This window comes from Aplidium turbinatum, chromosome 17, assembly GCF_918807975.1.
Source record: "Aplidium turbinatum chromosome 17, kaAplTurb1.1, whole genome shotgun sequence".
NCBI classification, from domain to species: domain Eukaryota; kingdom Metazoa; phylum Chordata; class Ascidiacea; order Aplousobranchia; family Polyclinidae; genus Aplidium; species Aplidium turbinatum.
Window position 1 is genome coordinate 10,119,792 of NC_137488.1, and position 24,974 is coordinate 10,144,765.

The following is a 24,974-nucleotide window of genomic DNA, read 5'->3' on the forward strand; positions in this document are numbered from 1 at the left end:
AAAATAAAAACGATAAAAAATATACGACATGGACATGATCGGCGGTTATTCGTTTAATTCGAATAGCACGACGAGTTGTTGAAACACTGAACTTGTGGCCCATGATGAATTGATAAGATATTTTTTCATTGTTTTTACCCTGCAGATGCACTGATTGCATTGGTTCATTGAGTCGACCAAGTTCTCATTGTTTTCGTATTCGATTCCCAAGTAGTTGCAGTTCAAACAGACGGGGCATCCGCACTTGTCAATGCTGGGGTTGATGCATTCCACTTGCATGCAGGTGCGGCTTTCACACACGACATTTCCATCCTGCGATGGAAATCACATACGCGGTAATGATCGGGTAAAAAATAAGCTTCAAAAACGACAAGTGGACTGGCAACACGGCAAGCTAACCTCACAAGTACAGCTGTTGCAAGTGTCTTCTAGATCCATAAATTCTTCGTCCGCGCGATACGTCTCACCGTGGTAGAGGCAGGCGTCGCACACCGGGCAGTTGCATTTATCGAAGGTGGGATGAGTGCAAGCAGACGACTGGCAATGGCTTCTTCCACAGTTGACGTTCCCATCCTGTGAAGGTTTGACCCAGTAAGGAAAGTAAGTTACGAATGTTCAGGCATGGTTGTGTGTGACAATCAATTACTGAAAGTTAATGACATGACCAAAGGATTTAACTTAAGATTGTACAGGCCGATTGGGGTTAAAGCAGCAGTACATCTGGTAAAGCAGTGAAATAGAACAACTAGAAACATCTCATAAGTCACTTGAATTACACAACAAAGTTAAACAGCTAACATGTTTGAAGACAGCTGAACAAGCAAACAGTTGCATCATGGATAGAAGAGGAAAATTATCATTTGAGGAAGAGGAAATAAAGAGTAGATGGGAAGAGTATGTAACAGAATTATATGATGATGATAGAACATGTATGCCTGAAATTATCAACAATAAAAGAAAAGAAATATTGATATCTGAAGTTGAGAAAGCCATTCAAGATCTGAAATGTAATAAAGCTGCAGGAAAGGATAACATTTATCCAGAAATGCTAAAAGCACTCAATGGCGTAAGTGTCAAACGCATACACAAATTATGTAATGAAATTTATATGACTGGATATATACCTGAAGAAATGAATGAAACTGTTTTTGTCAGACTACCAAAGAAATCCAAAGCAAAGAACTGCAGTGACTTTAGAACATTAAGTTTGATCAGTCATGTACTGAAAATTTTGTTGAAAATAATTTTGTTAAGAAATCGTAAAATTATTGAGAATGAGGTTAGCATGACTCAAAGGGGATTTATGACTGGTTAAGGAACACGAGCTAATATTGGTATGAATGGCAAAGACTTACGTTTTATTATCAATTTATACTGGAATCAAAAAGCATTTATTCGCATGGAAAAAGATTTGTCTAAAGGAATTGATATCAAGCGTGGAGTGCGCCAAGGATGTGTACTCTCTCCATGTCTTTTTAATTTGTATACAGAAATGATTTTTCGACCCATCGATGATATGAAAGGGGTAAATGTTGGCGGATTGAACATAACAAATTTACGCTATGTTGATGATACTGTTCTTTTGGCTGAATCACAAGAAGATCTTCAAGAAATATTGGACAATATTAACTCAATTGGAAAAGAATTTAATATGAAAATTAATGCTAAAAATACTAAATCAATGATAATATCAAAATCACCAGACACTCCACTACTCCAAATTATAATTGACAATCAAAATATACAAAAAGTTAAATCTTTTTCTTATCTTGGACATTTAATAACTGAAGATGGGAGGTGTGAATATGAAATTCTAAGACGGATAGAAATTGCAAGAACTTTATTTGGAAAAATGAAAAATGTTTTAATCAATCAAAGTTTGAATTTATCAATTCGTCAAAGGATAATAAAATGCTATATCTAGTCAACCCTTTTATACAACTCTGAAACTTGGACAGTGTCACAAAAAATGGAAAAACGGATCGATGCCTTCGAGCTCTGGTCATACAGGCAAATGTTAAAAATTTCATGGAAACAAAAGATCACTAACGATGAAGTATTATCCAAATTTAATTCAAGTAAAATTCTCTTACAAATAGTCAAAAGAAGAAAATTAAAGTATTTTGGACACACAATAAGGCAAAACTCGTTACAAAGATCATTAATAGAAGGGAAGATAAACGGTAAAAGAAACAAAGGTTGACCAAGAATGATTTGGACATCAAACATCACAAAATGGACAAAATTAAGTTATGAAAATGCAGTACGAACAGCTCATGGTCGAGAACAATGGCGCATTGTATCCAACCCTCAATACGAGAAAGGAACGTAATGATGACATCTGGTAGGACGATCGAAGCCCGTCTGATGATTGGCTACACGTTCACGGCCTTTTTCTAGGCCAGTTAGCAAAGAAAATGATGAAATAATAATGAATTACTACAATGTGAAGAGGCGTTCTTCCCGGCTATCAGCACAAGGCTGAGCACTCACTAGTACAGCGAGCAGTTGCGATTCGCTAACCATAACGGTGTAGCTTCCACGCTAGCCATTCAGACCATACAATCAACAATATGTTTCTCGGCAGCCGATTTGTAGCAAGAATTGACAGCGATAGACACCGTGTTTCGCCCATGAGGTTGGGCTCGTCAGTACCGCACCACTAGTGTTGAACTGTTTTATTCGCATCAGTAGCTCACGGGACAAAAGATTGACACGGCGAGAGAGTACAAACAAACATAGCCAGGTCGAAGACTTTAGGAAACCGGCCTGCCACACCCCGCAGCGGCAGGGAGCGGCGTGATTTATGGGGTGACGATGCACCCGGAGGGTTAAGTCCACCAACTTAGGTCGCGAGGGCCAGGCTGGGGAGTCGAGGTACCTGTGGAGGGAGAGTGTGGATCGAAACACTATATGGCCCGTCCGCAAATTTAGAATGGCGGAGCGGGCCAGGGAGACAGGCTCTTTCTGCATAGCCCAGAAAGAAGCCCTGCGGCGGACCGGGCAACCCGTCGCGTGTGAACGCTGGAACCGGCAGTAATTGACCGCCGGGCAGCGCCCACGTCTCCTTCACGCGTCCTCGCGCAGGTACTTTGACTCTTATACCCGGTCTGCCAGTAGGCAGAGCGGATAAAATTGGGGTCTCCCACGAGGAAGAGAGTCGAACCATTTAAGGGTAATTTGGCTCTCGTGGCAGACGAATATTCAATAAAAATGTGGAGCAGAGGCTCGATTAATCAATATACTGTAATAAAAAAAAAATATATTTTTGTTTTTTTTTGTGGAAAGAAAAGCCGGGAAGAACGCCTCTTTCTTCACAATGTCCTCTGCCCTGGCGCCTGCTGATTTTGTTGGCTCTTTTCTTTCCACAAAGATAAGAGTTAAACTGACTGCTAAAGCGGTGGTCAAATACCCTTGTGGCAGAATTAATGGTGCAATACTGACGAGCCCAGGCTGACAATCAAAATCCAGCAATATGCGGACGACACCACATTCATCACAAGAGACATTCCATCTCTCAAGGAAATCAACAAAGAACTAGCCATCTACCAGACGATGTCCGGCCAGAAAGTGAACCAGGGAAAGACCCAGATCCTGGCGTCCAAACCTGACCTGGCCCAAAGAGCTCAGCAACTCTTTCCAGAAGCTGCGATCTTGAACAACGTCAAGATCCTGGGCATCTGGCTAGGCACAAACAAAACACAACTTGACAAGATGAACTGGCAGACCGCCATCAAGAAAACTCAAACGATCGCCAACATCCACAAACCACGAAGACTCTCCCTCTATGGAAAGATCTCCATCATCAACACTCTCTTGGTACCCGTCACTCTGCATCTGAGTAGAGTCCTGATGCCAACACATCAAAGAACTCAACAAAATCCTTTTCAACTTCCTCTGGTATCCTTCACCATTCGAACAGCTCCAGAGAAGCAAGACGTTTCCTCCTGTCAAAGATGGAGGCATCAACATGGTGGACATCCAATCAAAATCTCAAACAAGCCGCATCGACAGAATTCGCCACCTCTTCTCACTAGAAGACGCCACCGAAATCTGGCACGAATGGGCCATGTTCAATTTGAGTTACAGAATGAGACACATTAATCCTCATCTGTTCTCCAACAGCATTCCGCATGCCCCAATTCCAAACGAAATGTATGCGGACATCTTCAAGTCCTTTTGCAAACTCAAAGGCTTGAAACACGACTGGGAAAATACTTCCTACAAAAACATCTATCTCAATCTGAAAACGCAATATGAAAAGAAAATTGACAAGATTGATCAAAACGGAAAGAAGATTCCTTGGAATGAGATCCTCTTGAAAAACAAGGGAATCAAACTCCTCCTTCCACCTTACCTATCCTCCATGTCCTTTCGGATTGCACATGGAGGATACAAATGGGGAGACTTTAATAGATCAATACATTCCGACAGAATAACAAATTGCAAATTCTGCAGAAAACCAGAAGACAATGTTGCTCACGTCCTCACCAAATGCTCTTTTGCGCTAGGAATATGGGAGCGCCGGAAACAACAATATCTTGGCTTAACCAAAGAAGACATGGAGATAACAAAAGACATGATCCTCTACAACCAGATCCCTGACGGACAGAAGAACAACCCGATTCTTTTGACCATGATGAATGTCGCCAAGCACACCATCATCCAAAAGAAGATATCTCTGGACATCGGCGACACATATATACAGGACACAAAACGGTCCACCATTCAAGCCCTGTGGGTGATCATGAAAAAAACGAAAGACATAACACAAAAACATAACATTCCTTTGTCATCTGACATTTCTACTCCTTCTAAACCTCCTCCTACGGTCAGACGAAAGAAGAACCAGTCGAGATCCACTCTTCAACCGCCCTCTCAGTCGTCCTCGGTGGTAGGGATGACTGATTGCTGCGGTGGGTCTCACTAGCACAGTACGGTCGTAGATCATCTTTGAAGAAGTTTAGACAGCCAAGGGCGTAACAACCCACCTTTAACCCGTCCCTCTCACTCATCTGCAACGGCCTGATGCCGGAAGAGTGATTGCAGCGGGAGATCTTTAACCGTCCCTCTCCGTTGTCCCACTCGCTCTGGGATGACAGGATTGCAGCGGCCCATTCCAAGACGACTCTGGGGTCAGCGAAAGCTACCCTCCCTCTGGCCGCTCCTCTCTGGCATCTCCGCCAAATGAGGTGTCAGACTGCAGTGGCCCGTCTCCCACAAGCAGGTGCCCTTCTTCAAGCGGGCAACAAGAAGATACACACACACAAACAATTTCAAATAAAATTAAAATTAACTCTCTACCAAAACGCGCTAGTTCTCATGCTTGACCCGCCATCTCCTAGTCTGCTCCAAGATCAGAAAGAGGAAAGTCGAGACAGGCAGATCAGCTTGAGGCAGCCACTAACCAAACATTTACATCCACAGATTACCATCTACCGCGGTGGGTCCCTTCGGTCGTAGTGAGTCCCTCGCCTCCCTGGTAGGTATCTTCCATGTAAGTATGGTGTGCCTGCTGAGTGTTTGGGTGTGTGGACGGCTCCCGGAGCGGACGCACTAATGATGAGACAGGAAACAAATCCATTCCATATGGACAATTTGTAAACCTGCAAGATGTAGTGGTATCCATCTTGAACTCTGAGCGTTGCGCGAAAGAAAAAAGAAAAAAAAAAGCCCAGGCTCATGGGCGAAACACGGTGTCTATCGCTGTCAATTCTTGCTACAAATCGGCTGCCGAGAAACATATTGTTGATTGTATGGTCTGAATGGCTAGCGTGGAAGCTACACCGTTATGGTTAGCGAATCGCAACTGCTCGCTGTACTAGTGAGTGCTCAGCCTTGTGCTGATAGCCGGGAAGAACGCCTCTTTCTTCACAATGTCCTCTGCCCTGGCGCCTGCTGGTTTTGTTGGCTCTTTTCTTTCCAGCCTCATGGACGAAACACGGTGTCTATCGCTGTCAATTCTTGCTACAAATCGGCTGAAGAGAAACGAATTACTACAATGATACAACTTCAGACTCGGAGTCAAACAAGAACATTTGTATCTTCATGAATGTGTTCGTCACATGTGAATGTGAACAGTGTTCGTCAAAACAGTGCAAACATTAGGAAAAGACGCTTCTATAGAGTTTCATCTCTTGCAGTGTGAATGAAAATGACGAAACGTCTACCTGGCAATAACACTCGGAGCATTGCTCGTCCTCAGGATTAGGAAATGTCTCTCTGTTCCTCCTCACAGCTCCATTGTAACTGCATCCATCACACACCGCGCAGTTGCACTCTCCAATGGACGGGTTTCTGGTGCCAAAAGTTGATACAACGTTAAACTGACACTGTTTCGACATCAAAGCTAAAATAAAATCTAAGACGACATCCATTGCAACTCATGTTATTAAATCAACTTAAATACACCGCGTCTCCACTTTTGAATCTGTAGACACGAGTATGATATCCGGTCAGATAACAACAGCAGTCTTGCAAAAACGAGTATTAGTTTCACCAGAGAGACAAAAAAATACATGCCATAGTCAACGCTCTACATTACATTAATGTTATTTTACTTATTCTTACTGACCAATAACTTATTTTTATAGACCGTGACCAATGTTATTTTACTTATTCTGAAAAAGCTTCCAATCAACTCTTCGCACGCCTTCCGTGCTTTTGCAAAAGTGGCAAAGACCAATTTAAAAATTGATAATCTACGTCAGACAAAATTACCTGCAACTAACTTCGAGACAGGACTTGCTTTGACAAAGAATCGAACCCTTAACACATGTACACTCCCTGCAAGGATCGTCTCGTTGAGTGAAGGTTGAACCATCGGTGTAGACGTCATTGTTGAAGAGGCAATTCCCCTCACAAACTGGGCAGCATCGATCCTATGCATGTGATGGAATTTTTGTTATAAATCTACTGCGCAAAAATGGGAAAGCACTTATGACAACAGTAAACACTGGCGTGGAATAAAACTTTTTTTTACACAATATAAGCTATCGTGTTCTAATCCAAGCTCAAAAGCACATCCGTCGTGACTAAAGCCACCTGTTTGTCAATTTGCATTGAGAAGCGACTGTTTCAACGACAAATTAGTTTTCCACTTAAAAACAAGTTTTTATTTCTCATCTTATTATCTTTTTAATATTTACAAAACGTTTTTCTGAAACAGTTATCTTAATGAATGGCAACATTTGTATCAAAAAATACTACAAGCATTACAACGGTAAATTTCTCAATGTGGTGCAACGAATGTGCTCACAGGCATTGTGACTGGATGAGTGCAAGTGGCGCTACCACAAGGCCTTCGTTCGCAAATGACGTTGCCGCTAGAGCAAGCGCATACGTCACAAGCGTTCGACGTCGAATTGAACCGTTGACCATCGCGGTAATCCTGGCCTTCGAATGCGCAACCTGCGAACACGAATGCAGAAGTAAATAAACTGAAGCTGAAGGAACAAGCGAGTAGCGGAACAATTTCGTTCTGCTTATGTATGAAAGTGTAGAAACCAAGTGTTGCAGATCATTAACATTTCAGCCACAGACATATACAACCAAGCAACCACACGGCATTTAACATAATGGATTAAAATTGAACATAAACTATAAGCTACAAACGTTTTCGGCCATACACACGTTAGCCCTTATCAAGTAACAAAAAATAACTGCTTATCATATCTACAATGAAAATGAATGACTGATCTTATTTGTTTGTTGATAGATGATTTACTTGATAGATTTGTTACTTGATAGATTTGTTTACGTTGATAGATTTGTTACTTGATAAGGGCTAACGTATGTATGGCCGAAAACGTTTGTAGCTTATAGTTTATGTTCAATTTTAATCCATTATGTTAAATGCCGTGTGGTTGCTTGGTTGTATATGTCTGTGGCTGAAGAAAGTAACCTCTTTACCAAAATTGCATTAACATTTCGGTGATTAATTTGCAAATAAATTGAGCAAATTTTATGCAGTACTTTTAGAGACAACATTAACCAACTAACCAGTGCACAGAGGACAACAGCCATCGTTGGTCGGGTGGTTACAGCCCACTGGTGGACAAGATCGGGTCACACAAACAATTTCGCCGAAATTGCAGCGGCAAGTCTGGCAGGAATCGGTGTCTTGGCTCGGGACTAATTGGCCATTTGAATATGTTTGACCGTCGCTTGGATTTTGACAATCTAAAGAAACAAAACAGTTCAAAAGTTTTGTATTTTCTTAATCAACATTTAAAAAATGAAGTTAAGTGAAAACAAACAGCCTACCGTCACACTGGCGACAGCAGCCACGCTTTGCCGGGTGGGGACATAGGATGGGGGGACAGGTTTTAAGGTGACAATTAGGGACCCCATCATCACATCGACAGACCCTACATTGGTCCATAAACTGCTGGCCACTGGGTACAGATCTACCATCAGTAGTGAGGCAGGGCCTGTAAAACATTATTGTAACATCACAAAAAATCAACATCCACAGCTATTCCAATTAACTTTGATTTCAGTGATAGTAGACGCAAAATAAACCCCAAGTCAGCAATTGTGAAGCTAGTTGTGATTAACACCATTCAAACATACTTTGGGGCTTCAGGGCAAACTGGGCAGCATTCTCCTTCTTGTGGTAGGGGGTTGTCGCATTTTGCTGCAGGGCACCGCCGTGATAAGCACCTCACATTACCGTTCTGTGATGCAAATTTAACGTTAAACAATTAAACATGTTAATGAATCACGTTGCTTTTTGGTAAATTCGAAGTCATTACAGGTGATGAAACAAAGCATTAGTGCTAGAGTAAACTTTATTATTTACGCTAAGACATTACAGAACGTATAAAAATGAACTAACTAGCGCAAAATAAAGTAGCAACGCAACACTACAGACAAAATCCAATAAGAAAAGCCTAAGTTTGGATAGTACCTTTTGAATGATCACGATTAGTGGCACACATCTTAACAATAATATAACCACAGCGATGGATTGCGTTAGAATCAAAGGGAATTAAATGATAATTTCACTCACAGTGCAAGTGCACACTCTGCACTTGTTCCGCACGTGCGGGAATTCTTCTCCGTTGTAATAATTTTTGCCCCTGAAGTAGCACCCGTCGCATTTGTCCCGGCAACACTCCCCATCGACGGGGTGCCTGCATGGGGGGCGCCTTAAACAGCGGGGCTCACAAGTCAAGGTCCCTTCTGTAGCAACAAAACAAACGTCCATGTAAAATGCCCATTTCGTACAGAAATATAAAAATTATGAAACAGCACCTTCATTAGAAGTCTTGTCAAAGACATAATGACGTAATCTTGACATCTGCCAGTAGGATTTTCTCGGGCATTATCGAATGCATCGAGACAAAATGTGCATGTGTGCTTTGATTTTTGACCAATAATTATTATTTAATTTTATGAAGGAATTAATATTTTAGCACTAACAAACTTACCGCTACATGTACACGACTGGCAACGGTCGTCAGGGTGAGGCACAGTCATTCCACTCTCTATGACTTCCTGTGCTGGTCCATCACCGTCGCCCTTGGCTTCTCCAACTAAGCACTGACCGGTGCAAGAAGGACAACAGGCGCCTGGGAGGGTGACAGGGGACTCGCAGGCCATCGGGTCGCACTGTGTATCTTCGCATACAATGTTGCCAGACTGAAAAAGCAATATATGATGAAGGAATGTGACGTTGCATAAAAAAATCATTAAAAGAGAAAGTTGTTTTAACTTTTTTTTAAATTAATTTTGCGTTTTTAAACTTGAAACGGCTACCGGTGTCTGAAAAACCAAGACTAAAAGTGATAATCTTTATAGTTAAATGAGCTCAAACAACTTAATCAAATCTAAATTTCAACCCGCCAGAAACAAACTGATCATATTTAGCGAGTCCATTACCTCGCAGCGACAAGATCGACATTTATCGTCCGGGTGTGGAAATCTCTGGCCCCTCGAGATGACACGATCGTCCATCATACACATGTCACAGGTGTAGCAGCACTCGCTGGGAAGCTGAAGCATAAATGGAGTTACAATAACTACAATATAATATAGTCACATGAATTGAAAAAGGCCACTTAGCTGTAACAATGCTAAAAGTAACAATCCACTGTCATTTTCACTAATGCTTACTTTTCTAACATTTGTCCGATGATATGAAAGGTATAAGTAAAAAAGTATTAAGCTTTTTCTTCATTGATTATATTTGGCGTCATTATGTTGAGTATAATTTGGCAATAGACTTGAAAATGCTAAAATTATGAACGCCAAGTCAATATAAAATGACGCCTCACACACCAAAAAGGACAGAAATGGCCAGGACTTAAAAACAAACAAAACAGGGCGTACCTTGGCGGGATGGCTGCAGCTGATGGGCTGGCAATCCATCGACTGGCAATCGATTCTTCCCTCGTTGCAAGAACATGAAGTGCAGGGATCCGATGACCAAGTCTCACCGGGCGAGTACTGCAAACCATCGGCAACGCACACTGAAAGGTAACAAGAGATAGTATGCTTATTTCTTAAGGTTAGTTAGAATCATGGCGATCTTTACACGATCGCTATGTTTGGTGTCTACTCTTCAACTATAAAAACAAAGCATTGCAAAAATGTACATGGGTTTCCACGACCATTTTTTACTACTGTTTTAACATCAATTGGTAAAAAATAAGTCACGCTCATAAAAATCCATAGTACCATTGCCAGAATTGATGATCCTAGCAGGAACGCAATGGTGTTCTGTGGAAGAGTTTGTTTTCGAATGACATTCAAACTTTTTCGGGGAATTTAAACGTTATAATAGCCTTCAGTACCTTCGCACACCGGGCAACACTGTCCTGGCCTGGACACAGGATTCGGACAGCTTATTCCTTCACACGTCTCTGTCTCGCAAGTGACCGTGCCGTCCTGTTGGGATAACGTTGATTAAATGCTTATTAACCAAAAAAAAACGGACAAAATAAAATTTGAGAAACAATTTTATTGGCAACATCCTCACCGTTAAATAAAGTGACTTGCGTTCTTCTGGTGACTATGGGATACTAGGTTACCTCCTGGTGTTAAGGATGATACCCAGCTTTTATTATCTTCATCGTTCGTAAAAATTGAGAGATGGATACAGAGATATAAAAGTTTAAAAATCCTTTTTTTTTTTTCGCAATTAGTGATTTTCATTTCCAAACGTAAGGCAAGGTGCAGACGATTAAACATTACAATTTAACAACCATCGTGGATCAACGGTGCTGAGCGTACGTGATTTTCGAATGACGAAAAATGGGAATGAACTACCAACGTTCCTACAACATACCACACAGGTACATGTGAAGCAAGGAGACGATCCAGACGGTGTGAAGGTATCTCCGTTCCTGTAGCTTCGTCTGTCATAGCTGCAGTTGTCGCATGACGGGCAACACGTCCCGTAATCACGACCCGGATGAGAGCAGGATAGTTCCGGGCAGTCCAAGTCGATTCTTTTGCACGTTGTTTCGCCACCCTGTGGAAACCGTGCCAGTGTCGTTGATTCAACGGGATTTGAAATGTAAATTCGGTTCTTGTTTTCTTACGTGCCACGCTAAGACGTTGCAAAAAATTATTACAATGGCACAACAATTATATTGATAAACGTTATTGCGTTAAATTAGATACGCAGACGATGACTCAGAATCAGTATGAGGACATGAAAATAATAGTCAGTGCTGCGCTATATCTGCGGTATAAGTTTTCAGCAGAAGGATGAAGTGAAGTTATGAGTGAAAAGAACATACCTCGCAAGTGCATTGTAAGCATGGATTCCGCGGCGATAGGAATGTGGCACCTTCTTCGTACGTTTTTCCTTGGTACGTGCAAGAAGAGCAACTGAAATATGAAGACACGTGTTATGATGAAGCTAAAGAGCAACGAGGGTTGAATACAAGATCTTTTTGATTTGACAAGAAGCGAAAATTTGGAGATACAATCGCGAAACTTCGGGAAATCTTAAATGTAAGTTTTTCCAGTCTTACCTTGGACAGCATTGGCCGGGCAAAGTGACCTGGGACCGGCAAGTCAAGTCTTGGCATCCCTGGCGTCGACAAACCACATTGCCTCTCTGAAACCAGTTCAAGTCAGTTTTGAAAGATAGTAGTGGTTACTAAATATTATAGAAAAGAAAACGAAAACTACAAGTTGGAATTTCATCAGCTAGTCTTACGCCTTCATGCACCATGGTTCTACACACATACAATGACGTTTAAAAAATATTCAGGATGATACAATGTAGTTTTTAATGCTGTCCCAAAAATTGAGCGTTTTGCGTGTTAGGGCAGGGGTTCCCAACCTTTTTACGATCTCGTACCACTTGGGCGCTCTGTACTGCCAAGCGTACCACTTCTTGCAGAACAACTAATTTGATCGAATCATATTTTATTCAGAAGAATAATATTGGCCTACTAAAATAACACTAAAGCACCACAACTAAATTTAATGAGATTTTTGTTTACTATCCACCAATTGGTCGATGCGCGGTGTCGATTTGCCAACAGCGCATCGAAAGTCATTTCCGGGCGCACCTATAAGTCGGTTTCGATTTTTTGACTTGATGTTCATCATGACCGAAAATCCGTACTCGCATTCCCACGAGGAATGGAAAATCAGTACTTGTGGAACAGCATGGGAAGCTAGCAATGAACATGAAGAGGCCATACTGAGCCAGAAGTTTATTGGAGAACATTCCGTGTAACCGTTATTGAACATTTTATTCCGATCTATTTTTAGCTTACTAGCATTATTCAACGCTATTTGTAGCTTAAGCTATAAAACAGTAGAGGATATCTTTCAAGAGCAATCATTTGACATAATTAACGCCCACTGACCCGCAGCGTTGTACGGCTTTTCAAAGCAACTGTTCTTGTTGACAATTGACATGACCTGTATTTTGAAGATCGTAATGATACGAAACAACAAGAATAGTTACGTAACAATAAGAATAGGCTTCGGGAAAAAAAAATTGTAAACAAAACCATTTAAAACAAAATATAAAGTTGTGAAAAAAACGGAAGCTACCCGCGTACCACCTGAAAAACCTTCGCGTACCACTAGTGGTACGCGTACCACAGGTTGGGAACCCCTGTGTTAGGGTCATTTGGTTCGTTAAAAAAACAGAAATTTTAAACTTCAACAACTAAAAACTTCAATTTCTAAAAACAATTTTACTTGTACTTTTTTACTCACCACGCACTGGCATTGGCGACATGTGTCATCGCTGATGACGTCATCGCCATCGGCGTACTGCCTGCCGTCATACAGACATCCGGCACATGACGGGCAACATGTGTGGGGCATGCTGATTGGATATTCACACTCCACTGCATTGCATGGCTCACTGCGGCATCGTATTTGACCATCCTGAAAAAGTAATACATCTAAACTTCATACTGCAGGTGATGTCTTTCTTATGCAACCAGTCGTCTAGCAACATTGTTTTTCAAGCCGAAAATATATAAATGCAAAATTGATTCAATGAAATAGTAACACGTGTAGTTTATATTCGACACCAAACGTGACAACATAACCGTACATTGCAGGTGCAAGTTGTGCATGGATCGTCTTGGAGGCGCCAGGATGACTGGTGCTCTCTAACTGCAGCTCCATCCCAGCATGGCGTACACGATGGACAGCAATCCCCGGGCTTGACCCGCTGTGACTTGCACCGGAGTGGAGGGCATGATACTGTATCGCATGTAATATTTCCTTTCTGTAAGCAACAAAAATTAAGCGTTGGTTGATGTAAGTTTTATTGAAGTAACAAAAGTTTTTTTTTAAGTAAAGGTTTTCTTGTTTACAACTCGCAAATCGACGATTGATAGCATAACTTACTGAGCAAACGCAGCTTTCACACGGGTTGTTTTTGTTGTAAAACGATTCACCATCTCTGTAGGTCTTCGATGCAAAAGTACATCTGGAACATTCGGAACAGCACTGTCCGCGCGCCATGATGCCATGGGTGCATGTACGATTGCACGAGTACAGAGGAGCGCAGGCGACATTCCCACGCTAAAGAAAGAGAACAGACAAGTTACTGCGGCGTGAACACAAAATGTTATCTTTATAAACAAGACTTGTAATTATTGAATAAACTCATTTACAAAAGGTCTAATATAAGTGCTGCATCGCGAAAGAGCTGGAGAGAAGCAGAGGGCGTGACTGCAGCAGCAGTTAAAAGAACTGCAGGATGTCAGTTGAATTCTTCATATAAAGATCACCAACTAGTTATGTTCCCCAACATATGATCACCAACAACACCAACTAGTTTCACAATGAAAGATTTTTCATGGAAATCACTCAGCAAGCTAGTCAGACCTTTTTACAGTGATACAACGTTTGCGCACAATTAATGTAAAAAAATTATTTGCGAAAGGAAACTTCCTTACCTCACAGGAACACCGTTCGCAACCATTGTCAACCGTCCACACTTGTCGGTTGCGGTAGATTCTATCAGCGAAGGTGCAATCTGTACATTCCGGGCAACACTGCTCGGCCGATCGTTTCGTCGGTCTCGGACAGGTCCCCATGGAATGGCACTGCTGCCCAAGACACTGGACTTGATTGTTCTGTAGAGAGAAGGAAGTTCTTGCATTGAATGGTTTGTTTCATAAGTTTTCTTGCAATGACAAAAATTGAAGTGCAGTTAAAGAAAACTCATTATTCCGACCAGTTTTGTTTCGTAAAATAGCGTTGGTGTAGTGAGGTTGTGCGACTATCGGGAAGAAAAACGACGAAATGCATTGAAAGAAATCTCTCCAGATTTGTGTGGGGACAAAAATTGAACTCTGATTTAACAAAGTTCCGACAAACGAGGTTTGATGGTGAATAGTAAAATGTCGAAGCAGATCTCCACAAGAAAATTGTTCGTATATACCTGACAAGTGCAGTTTCGACACGGCGAACCAACTGGACGAAACATTTCGCCATTTCTGTAATAATTTCCTTCAAACTCACAACCTGAAGAAACAAATAAAAAGTTATAACAAAAGAGGGTTGAATTCCATTGAAATTGCCATCTAGTTGCCGGTGCTTTGTTTATTGCCAAAATGACACAAAATAAGACGTGGAGGTTAGTGCAGAGGTGATCATGCAGTGTCAGGAATAATCATGCAACAAGCAGAAATAGTAACAAGCAAACTTGACACACACAGTGGGCTACATTTAAATTCGCTGTCTGTGTAAATCATGGCACAAGATATACAGGGTGGATGATGTGACGTCGAGGCACGCGTCACTGTGTATATGACGTGATAATGACGTTGCAAGCAACAACATCATCGTGCGTAAGAGCCAAAATCAGCAGACAACATAAGTAAGTGGGAAAGACGAGTGTCAACCGAGCTAATGACGTGACAAGAAACAAAGCACTTTTCGAACTGATACTTTAAAAACGTACCCTTCGATGACGTATGCGTTTTGAAGTTTTTCAGCTGCGTTTAAAAATCTGGCTTTAAAAATCGTATGATTCAAACGTGTGGTTGCACAAACCCAGCCATCTACTGCAAGACAACAAAAGCAAATTTGTATTGTCACGTGACTCAGCCAAAGTGCTGTCGCAAGCAATACAGTGGCAATGCCTGCCATGCAAGGGAAAATACGGAAGTATCTTTGAAAAAAAAGCGATTTCAAGAAAGACCATAACAAATATTATGTCAAGAAGTCGTTTCTTAAAATTACAGTAACTAGTAGAAACACAATTCTTAATTTTGGAGTTAACATTCTTGCCAAATTTAACCAATTAATGCCATGCAGTAGACACATTAGTAACGTTAGTAGATAATGGAATAAATGAGTTACACGACTCATACTTAGCCTATCGAAAGCAGTGTGAGCAAAGTTGCATGGTTTATTGGCATTAAGAATCGACACTTACAGGTACAAATGCTGAATAGTAAAATCAGATGGCTTTAATTTACGATATAAAGTACATAATTTAGAAAAATGCAAACTCAGTGATAGTACATGCATGGCCACCTGGAGATGCGGCCTGATTTGTCACATTTTGCAGATTTTGATTACAGCTACTGCTAGTGCTTGACTGACATTTTTTGAGATGTTTTTACTTTTTGCGGTTTCCTAATGACAAAAAACTTTTTTGTTGCCTTGGGGAAGCAGAAGCAAATGAGAAAAAGTAAGTTGAAAAACGCAAAATCAGACTGTTAGTGAAAATTAACAGTCTGACTAAAATCTACAAAATCAAATTTTCTTTGTTTTTCAACATGTGAGGATGTTAAAACCTATTGTGTCATCTGGGGAAAAGAATAAAGAAAGCGTAAAAATATAATTTTTAGAAAAATTTATTTAAACGTTCCCCCAAAGTTAGAAAAACCTGGAAATTTCTGCAAAATGTGACAAATCAGGCCGTATCTTTAGGTGGCCATGGTACATGGTATTAACTGGGTTTTTTTTGCCATAAGCAAGGGTCACGGACGTGCCAGGGTATTAAAAATGTACTAAATAATTTTGTTCGTAAAAAAATCTGCTTCTTAGGTCAAAGTTAAAACTAAGTTAGTTTCAGTTGCCATTATTTACTGTGTGCTGCCATTACAATGTGGAGTTAATGGTTTTAAAAAATATGCCATTAATAAGTAGAAAACACTAAAGGAAAGATACCTGGAACGCAAACGGGACAGCAGCTGTTTTCGGGGGTCTCTTGATTCACGCAACGTAACGGCGGGCACTGCCTTCTCACGCACCGCACATTACCGTTCTGTAAATAAAAGTAATACTAACGTAAGTTCGCGTAAAAAGAAAATCAAAGTTGCAAAATTTTGTTGGAGAATTTGTGCTCCCAAGATCTTCTTAGTTAAATGGATGGTGTCATCCTCTTACCGTGCACGTGCACTGGGAGCAAGCATTTTCCATGAACTGCTGCCCATTCTTAATGGTTCTTCCATTGTATTTGCAATCCCGACACTCGGAGCAGCATGATCCCGCTCGTTTGTGGGGATGACTGCATCCCAGCCGCGGACACATCCTCCTCTCACTACACCGCATTGTGCCTGCCTGTTTAATTACTGTCTTTTAAATATCGAAGTTTTTCGACGAGTTGATCACCAAAAGAATAGAACAACGGTAAAAAAAACTTACACGAAAATATATTGTGATAACTTGAAATCGTCGTCCATAGACAATGGGTTATTCAATGCAGTACGCAAGAATTTGAAGTAGATTTTAAAAAAGGATTGTTGTAATGAATACTTGTGATGGCCACGAAGAAAATCTCAAGCAACTAATAGAACTAAAAATTTAGGTTTTTATTCTCTGTTGCTCATAAATCAGAATGCCGTTGCAAAAACAGTTCGACTACCTTAGAAGAAAAATAATTTTCTTTTCAAACGCTTGGTGAGCCATGGATCAAGTTTCTATACCTTGAGCTCAGTTTTGAATTTAGTTTCGACAATTTATTCAACAAAGTCTTACAATGCAAGTGCAGGAGCGGCAAGCATCGATGCTCCATTGCTCTCCTTCCCCGTGACCTTCGCAACCGTTTGGACATGTCATGCAGCACTCGCCCTCAAGTAACACGGGGTTACTGCAGGTCAATCGAGGACATTGTGGGGTTACTCGGCGACAAGTGACAGAGCCGAGCGAACATTGGCAAACTTCACACTCGCTTGGGCGGAATTCCTGGCCGTTCCGGTAACGGACTTCTTCGTATTCGCAAGCTTAAATATTAACATATCAATCAAATAAAAGACTAAAATAAATACACTGCACTGCGCTTGCGGAAACAAAAAATCAAATATAAAATCTTGTGATTACCAAACTTCTTCTATAGGTCAAGAAACTTGAAATACTTAATTTAACGGCGTTGAAGCGCTCTAAAATCCCAACAACATTACGCTAAAGCTTTACCATTGAACGAGCACTGCGAATCTAAAAACGTCAACTCTTTAGAAATTGTTAGTCACGTCGTAAAAATTCACTGGAAATGTACTAACCTTCGCATGCGGGGCAACACTGTCCTGGCCTTGTGACAGCCGGATGGGTGCATCGGACAGACGGGCACATGACCGGGTTGCAAAGTATCATCCCACCTTGGCAAATGCACGATTGGCAATTGTCGTCCCAGCTTGAACCTTCAGCGTGCACCATTCCCGTCATATCCAAACATCCTTAAAAAGATTTTGTGATTGAATTGACGCGGAACACATTACAACGGTCTTTTAATAAAAGAAAAGGGGAGTTTTTCTCCATTAGTGTTTCATTAGATAATCTAAAAAGGAATCTAAAATTGACATACCGAAGCAAGTAAAAACTTCCCCAGTGACGCCATCAAAATACTCAGAGTAGCAAGAACCACAGTTCTTCATTCTGCACATCGACCGCGGGTTGCTCGCGCACTTGGAGATGCTGCACAAATCGGTCGGACACTCGACCAGCGGGGTACCTATCGTGGAAAAGTTATTTAAGATAAAACTGCAGTTTGAAATAATTCTACAAAAACTCTATCAACAAAAATCAAACTAAACTATTCACAAATTTGAACATTTTTTAGGCCTACTGTGTTTTCGGTTTTTTTTTTTTGTGTTTTTAAGGAAAAATAAAACGTTACTCTACTAAATGTTATATGCCCCAACAGAGAATTATCGATTAAGCAAATCAGCTGATTAACCAGCTTAATTTTTTTCCTTATGCAGCAACTGTACGGGTTAAAATCTCCGATTACTAAACCACCTTGGAAGGTGGTTCAAAAAAACCTAAGGAGCAGATTAAAGAAGTTAATGTGTTCTCAAATCTACGAAACGTGTGTTGACCGTGTGTTCCTAACAGATCAGCTCATCGTTTCCAAATAATGTAAAGCTTCAAACTCAATCAAGCGTAACGTGACTGTGGCTAAGCATGAGTCGGTCGTTTGAGCCGTTGATCTGTAACTCTTGTGTAGTCGCAAATAAAACTCCGTGCAAACTCAACTACGATTTACTAATCGACCGATCAGCTTAATGGGCCGGTTGAACAATCCACTCTTGGTGCATCCAATCCTAAAAGTAAACTTTCACACGAGTATTGAGCAATCGAGTATTTCATAGCAATGAAAGAAAATCTACAAAATTTTTACCGACAGGACAACCAGTAAACATGTGGAGGTCAAAACAGAACTGCTTGTTTGGAGGTAGAGGGAGCCAAAGTCGGTCGTCCGTGACGGATGACGTTCTGCCTACGTAATTGGTTTCTGTCAGGCGATTGGCTGCCCATAGTCGTTCAAATTCACGAATACGTTCCGACTGAAACACAAAACAATCAAATAATAAAAAAGATCCATGTTTCATATAGCGCTGAACAACAAGATAACCAACGTTGAGCTACATTGAATCTACGTTTAAGTCACACTGGATTAGTATGAACCTAAAGCCTTGGCTTTTCCTACATAGAACGGGCCTTGCGTACAATTTTTCAACAATGCGTTACTTTATGAAATTATGCTCACTTTCGTTAGTCAAGGAAACGTTCCTAGTTTTAATTAAATCGTAGACACAGGGTGCAATCAAAACTCCACTAACTTGTGAGTTGTCATGAAGCAAAACAAATTTAAAAATAAATATATCATTTTCAAACTTATTCTTTATCTTTCCTGAAATATTAATCAATTTACTTACGAACCTTTCCAAACCAACCGTTAGCAATCCACAAAGGCAGAGGGGATATTTGTGGACAAAGCCGCTTGACACGTCTAAGAGCTTCAGTTTGCATGTTATTGAGCTGCATGAGACCAAAGAAAAAGGATCTCATGTAGTGAGGCCCTTCTTTGTAGTAGTTGCAGTTGTCTCGGTCGTATCCGCGGGTATTGAAACCGTATGCCGAAAATCTAAAGTTGAGTGAAAATCACAAAAACTTCACAAAGAATTTTTTTTATGATCCGCTTTAAACATGTGTAACTGAAAAAGATGCAAATTGTCTGCTGATGCAAAGGAAACTTTGGAGAAGGTAGAATGAAAAATGCTGTGGAGAAGTGTTAAAAGTATCTTGCGTATATTATCAAAAACGATATCGAGTATAAAAAACAACTATGGTTTCAAAAGAAAACTCAAAAGATTGAGTCAAAGTCAAAAAAACTTACCCCTTATGATCTAGACCAGCAGAATTGAATCCGTATTTGTTGTAACCATATTGGTCGAACAGGGAAGCGGCATAGCCTCGGTCAGCTCCGGCGACAAAGCTTCCATTCCGATATAAACCGAAAGGGGTTTTTTGATCCCGATCATAACCGTAGCTGTTGTATCCCGATTTATCGAAGCCTTCGATGTCAATACCATCTCTGTAGACATTGACAACATATTTTCCGTACTAGATCCAGAAATGATATAATTATAAAGCAGATAAAACCGGTGCAAACCTGTTGACGTTCATCCGGTTGAAACCATAGCGATCCCAACCTTGCGAGTCGTACCCTGACCTGTGGTAACCCTCAGAAGTGTAGCCATCGTTGTCATAAATGTCTCGATTATCGCGCTGCCCGAACCTACCCCTGCCTCTACTATCGTAACCTTCCGCGTCAAAACCTAAAAAAAAACAATCACGCAACATCTGAGAACGTTGAATAAACGTTGAAAAATAATTGAAAAGTTAAAAACTAACCATCGGCGTCGTATCCATGTCTGTCGAAACCATCCTCGCTCCGCAGCAACGGCCTTCTTGAGTTTGTTTTGTTGCAAGGTGCTCCGAGGGTCGGTGATATGTAAACGACGCATATCTGACGTTGCGTGGACAGCACGTCATCAGGTGTGACGTCAAACGGCTTCAACTGGGAATATTGGTATTCCAAGGGAAATCGTGGTAGGCCTGGTAAAAAACCCACAAGCAATTTTTGTAGATTAGAATCACTTTTCCTCGGTTATTAAGTTGTACAGCGTCAATTGAGGTGATTGAAATTTTCATTTCACTAATTAAATGTTATAAAAGTAAATAAATAATGAAAACAAACTAAAAGTAAATGTCATTTTGATCATTTTCAAAGTCTCAATCAATATTCTTTTAAATACCTCCAGGGTTTAATTTTTGCCATTCCGTCCAGATGTGGTCCATAAAAGCCCAATGTGATAAGAACAACGGATCATAAGGGCTGAAGGGCGATGCCATGTGGCCACCCACCCAGACGTGAAACAACGCTGACATAGCCTGCAGCTGTAAACTATAGATTAAGTTAGAAATATCTTTTTAGTCGCTTTAACATTAATAAACGTTGAAATGTCGTTAAACGGAGAATAATATGTCTTTAAAGCTATGTGATTTTTACCTAAAACGAAGAAAATCAGGCTCTTTAAGGAGGAGATGAAAGTCCACAGTATCAGGGAGATGAACAGATGTATCAAAATGGCGTCGAATGCAAGGTTGCCAGTTCTCCCTTCCTTTAAATATGTGGTGGCTGCTCCGAAAGATAAAATAGTTGATAAATAGTCAATAGAAAGATAAAATAGTCAACATTTTGCTAACGCAGGAGGCATTTGTCATTGTGGGTTAAACTTTGATTTTTCAACGTGCGCTTTGTGAGAAGAAATGAAATGTAAAAAGGTGAGAATTAACAGCGAAAGAAAAAAATTCCTTGACATTGGAATGAAATATCGTGTTTTGACTTCATTTTAGTTTTATAGGACTGAGTGATGAGTGAACTTCATGCAAAAAACTGCTACTCGTGATTAAAATTTTTAAAAAGATGATGGATTTTACAAAATATAACTCAAGACAGTAGGGCAAGCAAATACATTAATACCCGGAATAGCAATGCCTTTGCTCAGTAAATTGTTCCTATGAAGGTACAAACGATCAAAGAACAAGCTCTTCCAGAACGTGTAACCAATATCAAAACATGAAATCAGTGCACTCACTCAACACAATTAGAATCTGATTGACCGTTTCCACCAAAGTAAGCCGCGCTCCATACAAATGACTCGTTCAACGACCCCACATCAATGGTCCAATCGAAGTAAGGGATGAACACAGTGCAGCTTGCTACTTTCTGTAACTCACGCTCCACGTCGGCGAGAAAGTACCTGTGTGCGTACAAGATAGCCTTTCTCAACATATCACTTCTTCCTCGATACGTTCAGTCGTTAGCATGGTGGCAGAATTTGCCAAAGTTAGAACAAGAAGCATATAAAATAAAAAATAAAAACTATTAATACTACAAAAAGTGCTCAATGCTAAGCAAAAAAGCAAAGCAGAGCGAATTAAATCAAATGTAGTTATTACTATCTGAATCCTTAACAGCCTGTTTCACCTTTAACGGATCATCAGAAGGGTCTTATTCAAATAGAACAAGAATGTTTGAATCTATTTGAATAAGACCCTTCTGATGATCCGTTAAAGGTGAAACAGGCTGTTTAGAATTCAGATAGTAATAACTATATTTGATTTAAAATTAAAAAAACATATCTTAACAAGTATGCCTATAACTTAAGCCCAAAAAATTATTTTATGAGCTTAACTATTTTATTAAAGGTATTTTAACTATTTTTAAAAACGAAGACTTCTACCTGTGCCACGGCAAAGATGTAACTTCTCCGTTCGCTTGGGGCATGTACTCCGAGTGAATGCCAACGAAATAATCCCACCGGCCAGACTCGTACAATCTCTGGATCGCAGAACTGTACGTCGCTCTTTCGACTGAAAATTAACATAATAGTTCAAACAAGGAAAAGCAACTTTGAGTTACTCTTTTTTTTTCTTAGTTACTCTTAAATTTTTTTTCTTCACTCAAAGTTCAACTCACCGCATTGGCGTTCACAATTTTAAACAAGCAACTCACTGTCAGTTAAGTCTCGGATCTCTTTTCGCTTTCCCAGGTTTTGACACAAGCACTCAACAGTGCCGCCGAGAGTACAAGAGCATTCTTGGCAGCCATGCTGGAAAGTTTCACCGAACTTGTACATGTTGCCTGTAGGAAGAGTAAAGAAATCATCAATCGCATTTTTCTCCTTAACGTGACATCAAAATACGTTGTTGGAACGATGTAAGACGTTAAAATGAAGTAAAGGTTTCACTCGAAAATGGCGCAAGATACTCAGTGCAAATCGTCCACTTTGGCACCGCGCATGCGCAAGTCGATAAGTAACTTCTTACAGAATTTTTGCAGCATGAAGTGAAAGAGACATCCAATAAAACAGTGACGTCAGAATTGTTAGAAACTTACCGTTGTAGTTGCATCCACACATGTCGCCACATTGAACGTCATCGCAGGACCTTCCTAGAGAAAACGCAACCACCTTTTATAAAAGAAAAGAAAATATTTCAAGTTATTTGCAGTAAGTCACGACGAACAGAGAAGTATTTTTTAGAATAAACAAAAAGAAACTCGTTCATGATATAATACGGTTGTGAGTTTTTAATTTTTGGCCAAACAAAAATAAATTTTCAATTGAATTGAATAAACTAGGCGCCTACTGCAGAGAGAGTGATACAACAATTCACAGCAAAACTATCAAAATGAGTTGCTGCTGTACAATTCGAGTGAGAAAAAATGATATGTTTTTTGGTTGTTAAGACAGATCTTTTTAAAGAATTTACAGTTTTTCAAAACATATCTCCACGGCCTTTAAATACGGCCGGATATCTTGCTGGTGTGCTGGACAATTTCTAGGAATCCTAACTGTCGCCATCTTCACGATGATCAAGAGGTCTTAACTGTTTCGGTCACCGGTATTTTGCTATGAAGCATACAGTATTTCAGTTTATAAAAACTGTCACTTTGCCATCGTTGCAGCGCCGTTGCACGTTGAAACGACGTAAAAGTGTCAACTTGGTACCTACAGTGTTGACAAACACCATCGGTTTCTACCATCCATTCACCTCGTGCGTGGCAGCCATTGAGTCACATTCGTCTTGTGAGAGTGACTGACAGTCATAGGCGTATTTCTTGTAAAAACCAAGATGGTTGTATCCATCGCTGGACAAGCCATTGCACAGGAAGCCTGGAGAAAAAAAATTGAAAAATAGTTTGCGATGTGCATATTGACAACTCCTAACCCTCCATTTACATAGGGTGAGAATACACCATCCACCATTGCATTTCACACGCATGAATCTATCTATACGATTTAACGTCTCTTGTTTCCCGTGTTGCGAGGTTAATAAATTCATAAAATATTTACATCACAAACTGACACAAGAAAGTTCTGCATTACTTAAAGTTTCTGAAAATAACGATTCTCAGGCTAAAAAATATTCAAATAGAAACCTTCTTTACCAAATAATACATATCATCTTGCAACAGGAAATTGCAAAGAAAAAAGCACAAGCGCAATAGCTATTAGGATTTGCAGTTGAAAACCTAAAGCAACAAGCGGGAACCAACCGTAGACTGGCATTACAATGAAACATTTTATGTATTTATAACGTATGTCTAATAAACCTTTGGTAGAGAGTTTGCTTTGTTGAACCATAGAGAAATAAAACAGCGTAACCTGAGCGGGTTTAACATATTTTTTTACACACAAAAAATATAACATAATTAATATAAACTCAAACTTATGTCTAAGTAGACGCCATACCAATATTTAGTTATCAAATAAAGCAAACCGATGTCTATCCTTGTAAATCGTACCGTCTCTAGTGTATCCAGTATCAAATAAAGCAAACCGATGTCTATCCTTGTAAATCGTACCGTCTCTAGTGTATCCAGTATTGTTGAGGCCGTATCTGTCAAATCCTGTTCTTCCATCGAATGTCCCGTATTTATTGTAGCCCGTCCGATTGAAGCCTGTATCCACGTTGTAACCTCGCTTATCATAGCCTTGTCTGTCGCATCTGTATAGTTTGATGTAGAAAGTTCATCAAAACATAATATTGACGTAGTACCTCAATACCTCATCGCTGAATAGACAACAAAATCCGTCATTTTTACATTCAAAACGTCTGCAGACGTTGAATCAATGTAAAAATGACGGATTTTTCTATCAGGGTGCAAGTCTTATAAAGTCATAAACACTGTTAGATAAATTTTAGAATGATAAAAAGTGCTCAATGTATAG

At 40.2% G+C, this 24,974-nt stretch overlaps 1 protein-coding gene across 1 annotated transcript in view; it reads right to left on the reverse strand.

Moving 5' to 3' along the window:
• The window catches only part of LOC145786575 (uncharacterized), a 58,119-nt gene that overhangs the window by 7,669 nt on the left and 25,476 nt on the right, over positions 1–24,974 (reverse strand). The window contains exons 39-77 of the mRNA XM_082598257.1: positions 24,608–24,750; positions 23,794–23,915; positions 23,138–23,210; positions 22,754–22,882; positions 22,482–22,611; positions 21,834–21,998; positions 21,245–21,373; positions 20,991–21,139; positions 20,587–20,790; positions 20,345–20,510; positions 20,069–20,266; positions 19,612–19,816; positions 19,070–19,235; positions 18,254–18,400; positions 17,952–18,125; positions 17,431–17,675; positions 16,840–17,013; positions 16,621–16,717; positions 14,882–14,964; positions 14,394–14,573; positions 13,840–14,016; positions 13,541–13,717; positions 13,195–13,368; positions 11,988–12,073; positions 11,751–11,841; positions 11,294–11,479; positions 10,800–10,893; positions 10,336–10,475; positions 9,886–9,999; positions 9,435–9,645; positions 9,014–9,186; positions 8,575–8,678; positions 8,266–8,432; positions 8,002–8,181; positions 7,259–7,410; positions 6,721–6,881; positions 6,171–6,297; positions 400–573; positions 139–312 (exon numbers count right to left, since the gene is read on the reverse strand). Coding sequence (XP_082454383.1) covers positions 139–312; positions 400–573; positions 6,171–6,297; positions 6,721–6,881; positions 7,259–7,410; positions 8,002–8,181; positions 8,266–8,432; positions 8,575–8,678; positions 9,014–9,186; positions 9,435–9,645; positions 9,886–9,999; positions 10,336–10,475; positions 10,800–10,893; positions 11,294–11,479; positions 11,751–11,841; positions 11,988–12,073; positions 13,195–13,368; positions 13,541–13,717; positions 13,840–14,016; positions 14,394–14,573; positions 14,882–14,964; positions 16,621–16,717; positions 16,840–17,013; positions 17,431–17,675; positions 17,952–18,125; positions 18,254–18,400; positions 19,070–19,235; positions 19,612–19,816; positions 20,069–20,266; positions 20,345–20,510; positions 20,587–20,790; positions 20,991–21,139; positions 21,245–21,373; positions 21,834–21,998; positions 22,482–22,611; positions 22,754–22,882; positions 23,138–23,210; positions 23,794–23,915; positions 24,608–24,750 — 5,941 coding nt within the window. The remainder of the gene's footprint in view (positions 1–138; positions 313–399; positions 574–6,170; positions 6,298–6,720; positions 6,882–7,258; positions 7,411–8,001; positions 8,182–8,265; positions 8,433–8,574; positions 8,679–9,013; positions 9,187–9,434; positions 9,646–9,885; positions 10,000–10,335; positions 10,476–10,799; positions 10,894–11,293; positions 11,480–11,750; positions 11,842–11,987; positions 12,074–13,194; positions 13,369–13,540; positions 13,718–13,839; positions 14,017–14,393; positions 14,574–14,881; positions 14,965–16,620; positions 16,718–16,839; positions 17,014–17,430; positions 17,676–17,951; positions 18,126–18,253; positions 18,401–19,069; positions 19,236–19,611; positions 19,817–20,068; positions 20,267–20,344; positions 20,511–20,586; positions 20,791–20,990; positions 21,140–21,244; positions 21,374–21,833; positions 21,999–22,481; positions 22,612–22,753; positions 22,883–23,137; positions 23,211–23,793; positions 23,916–24,607; positions 24,751–24,974) is intronic.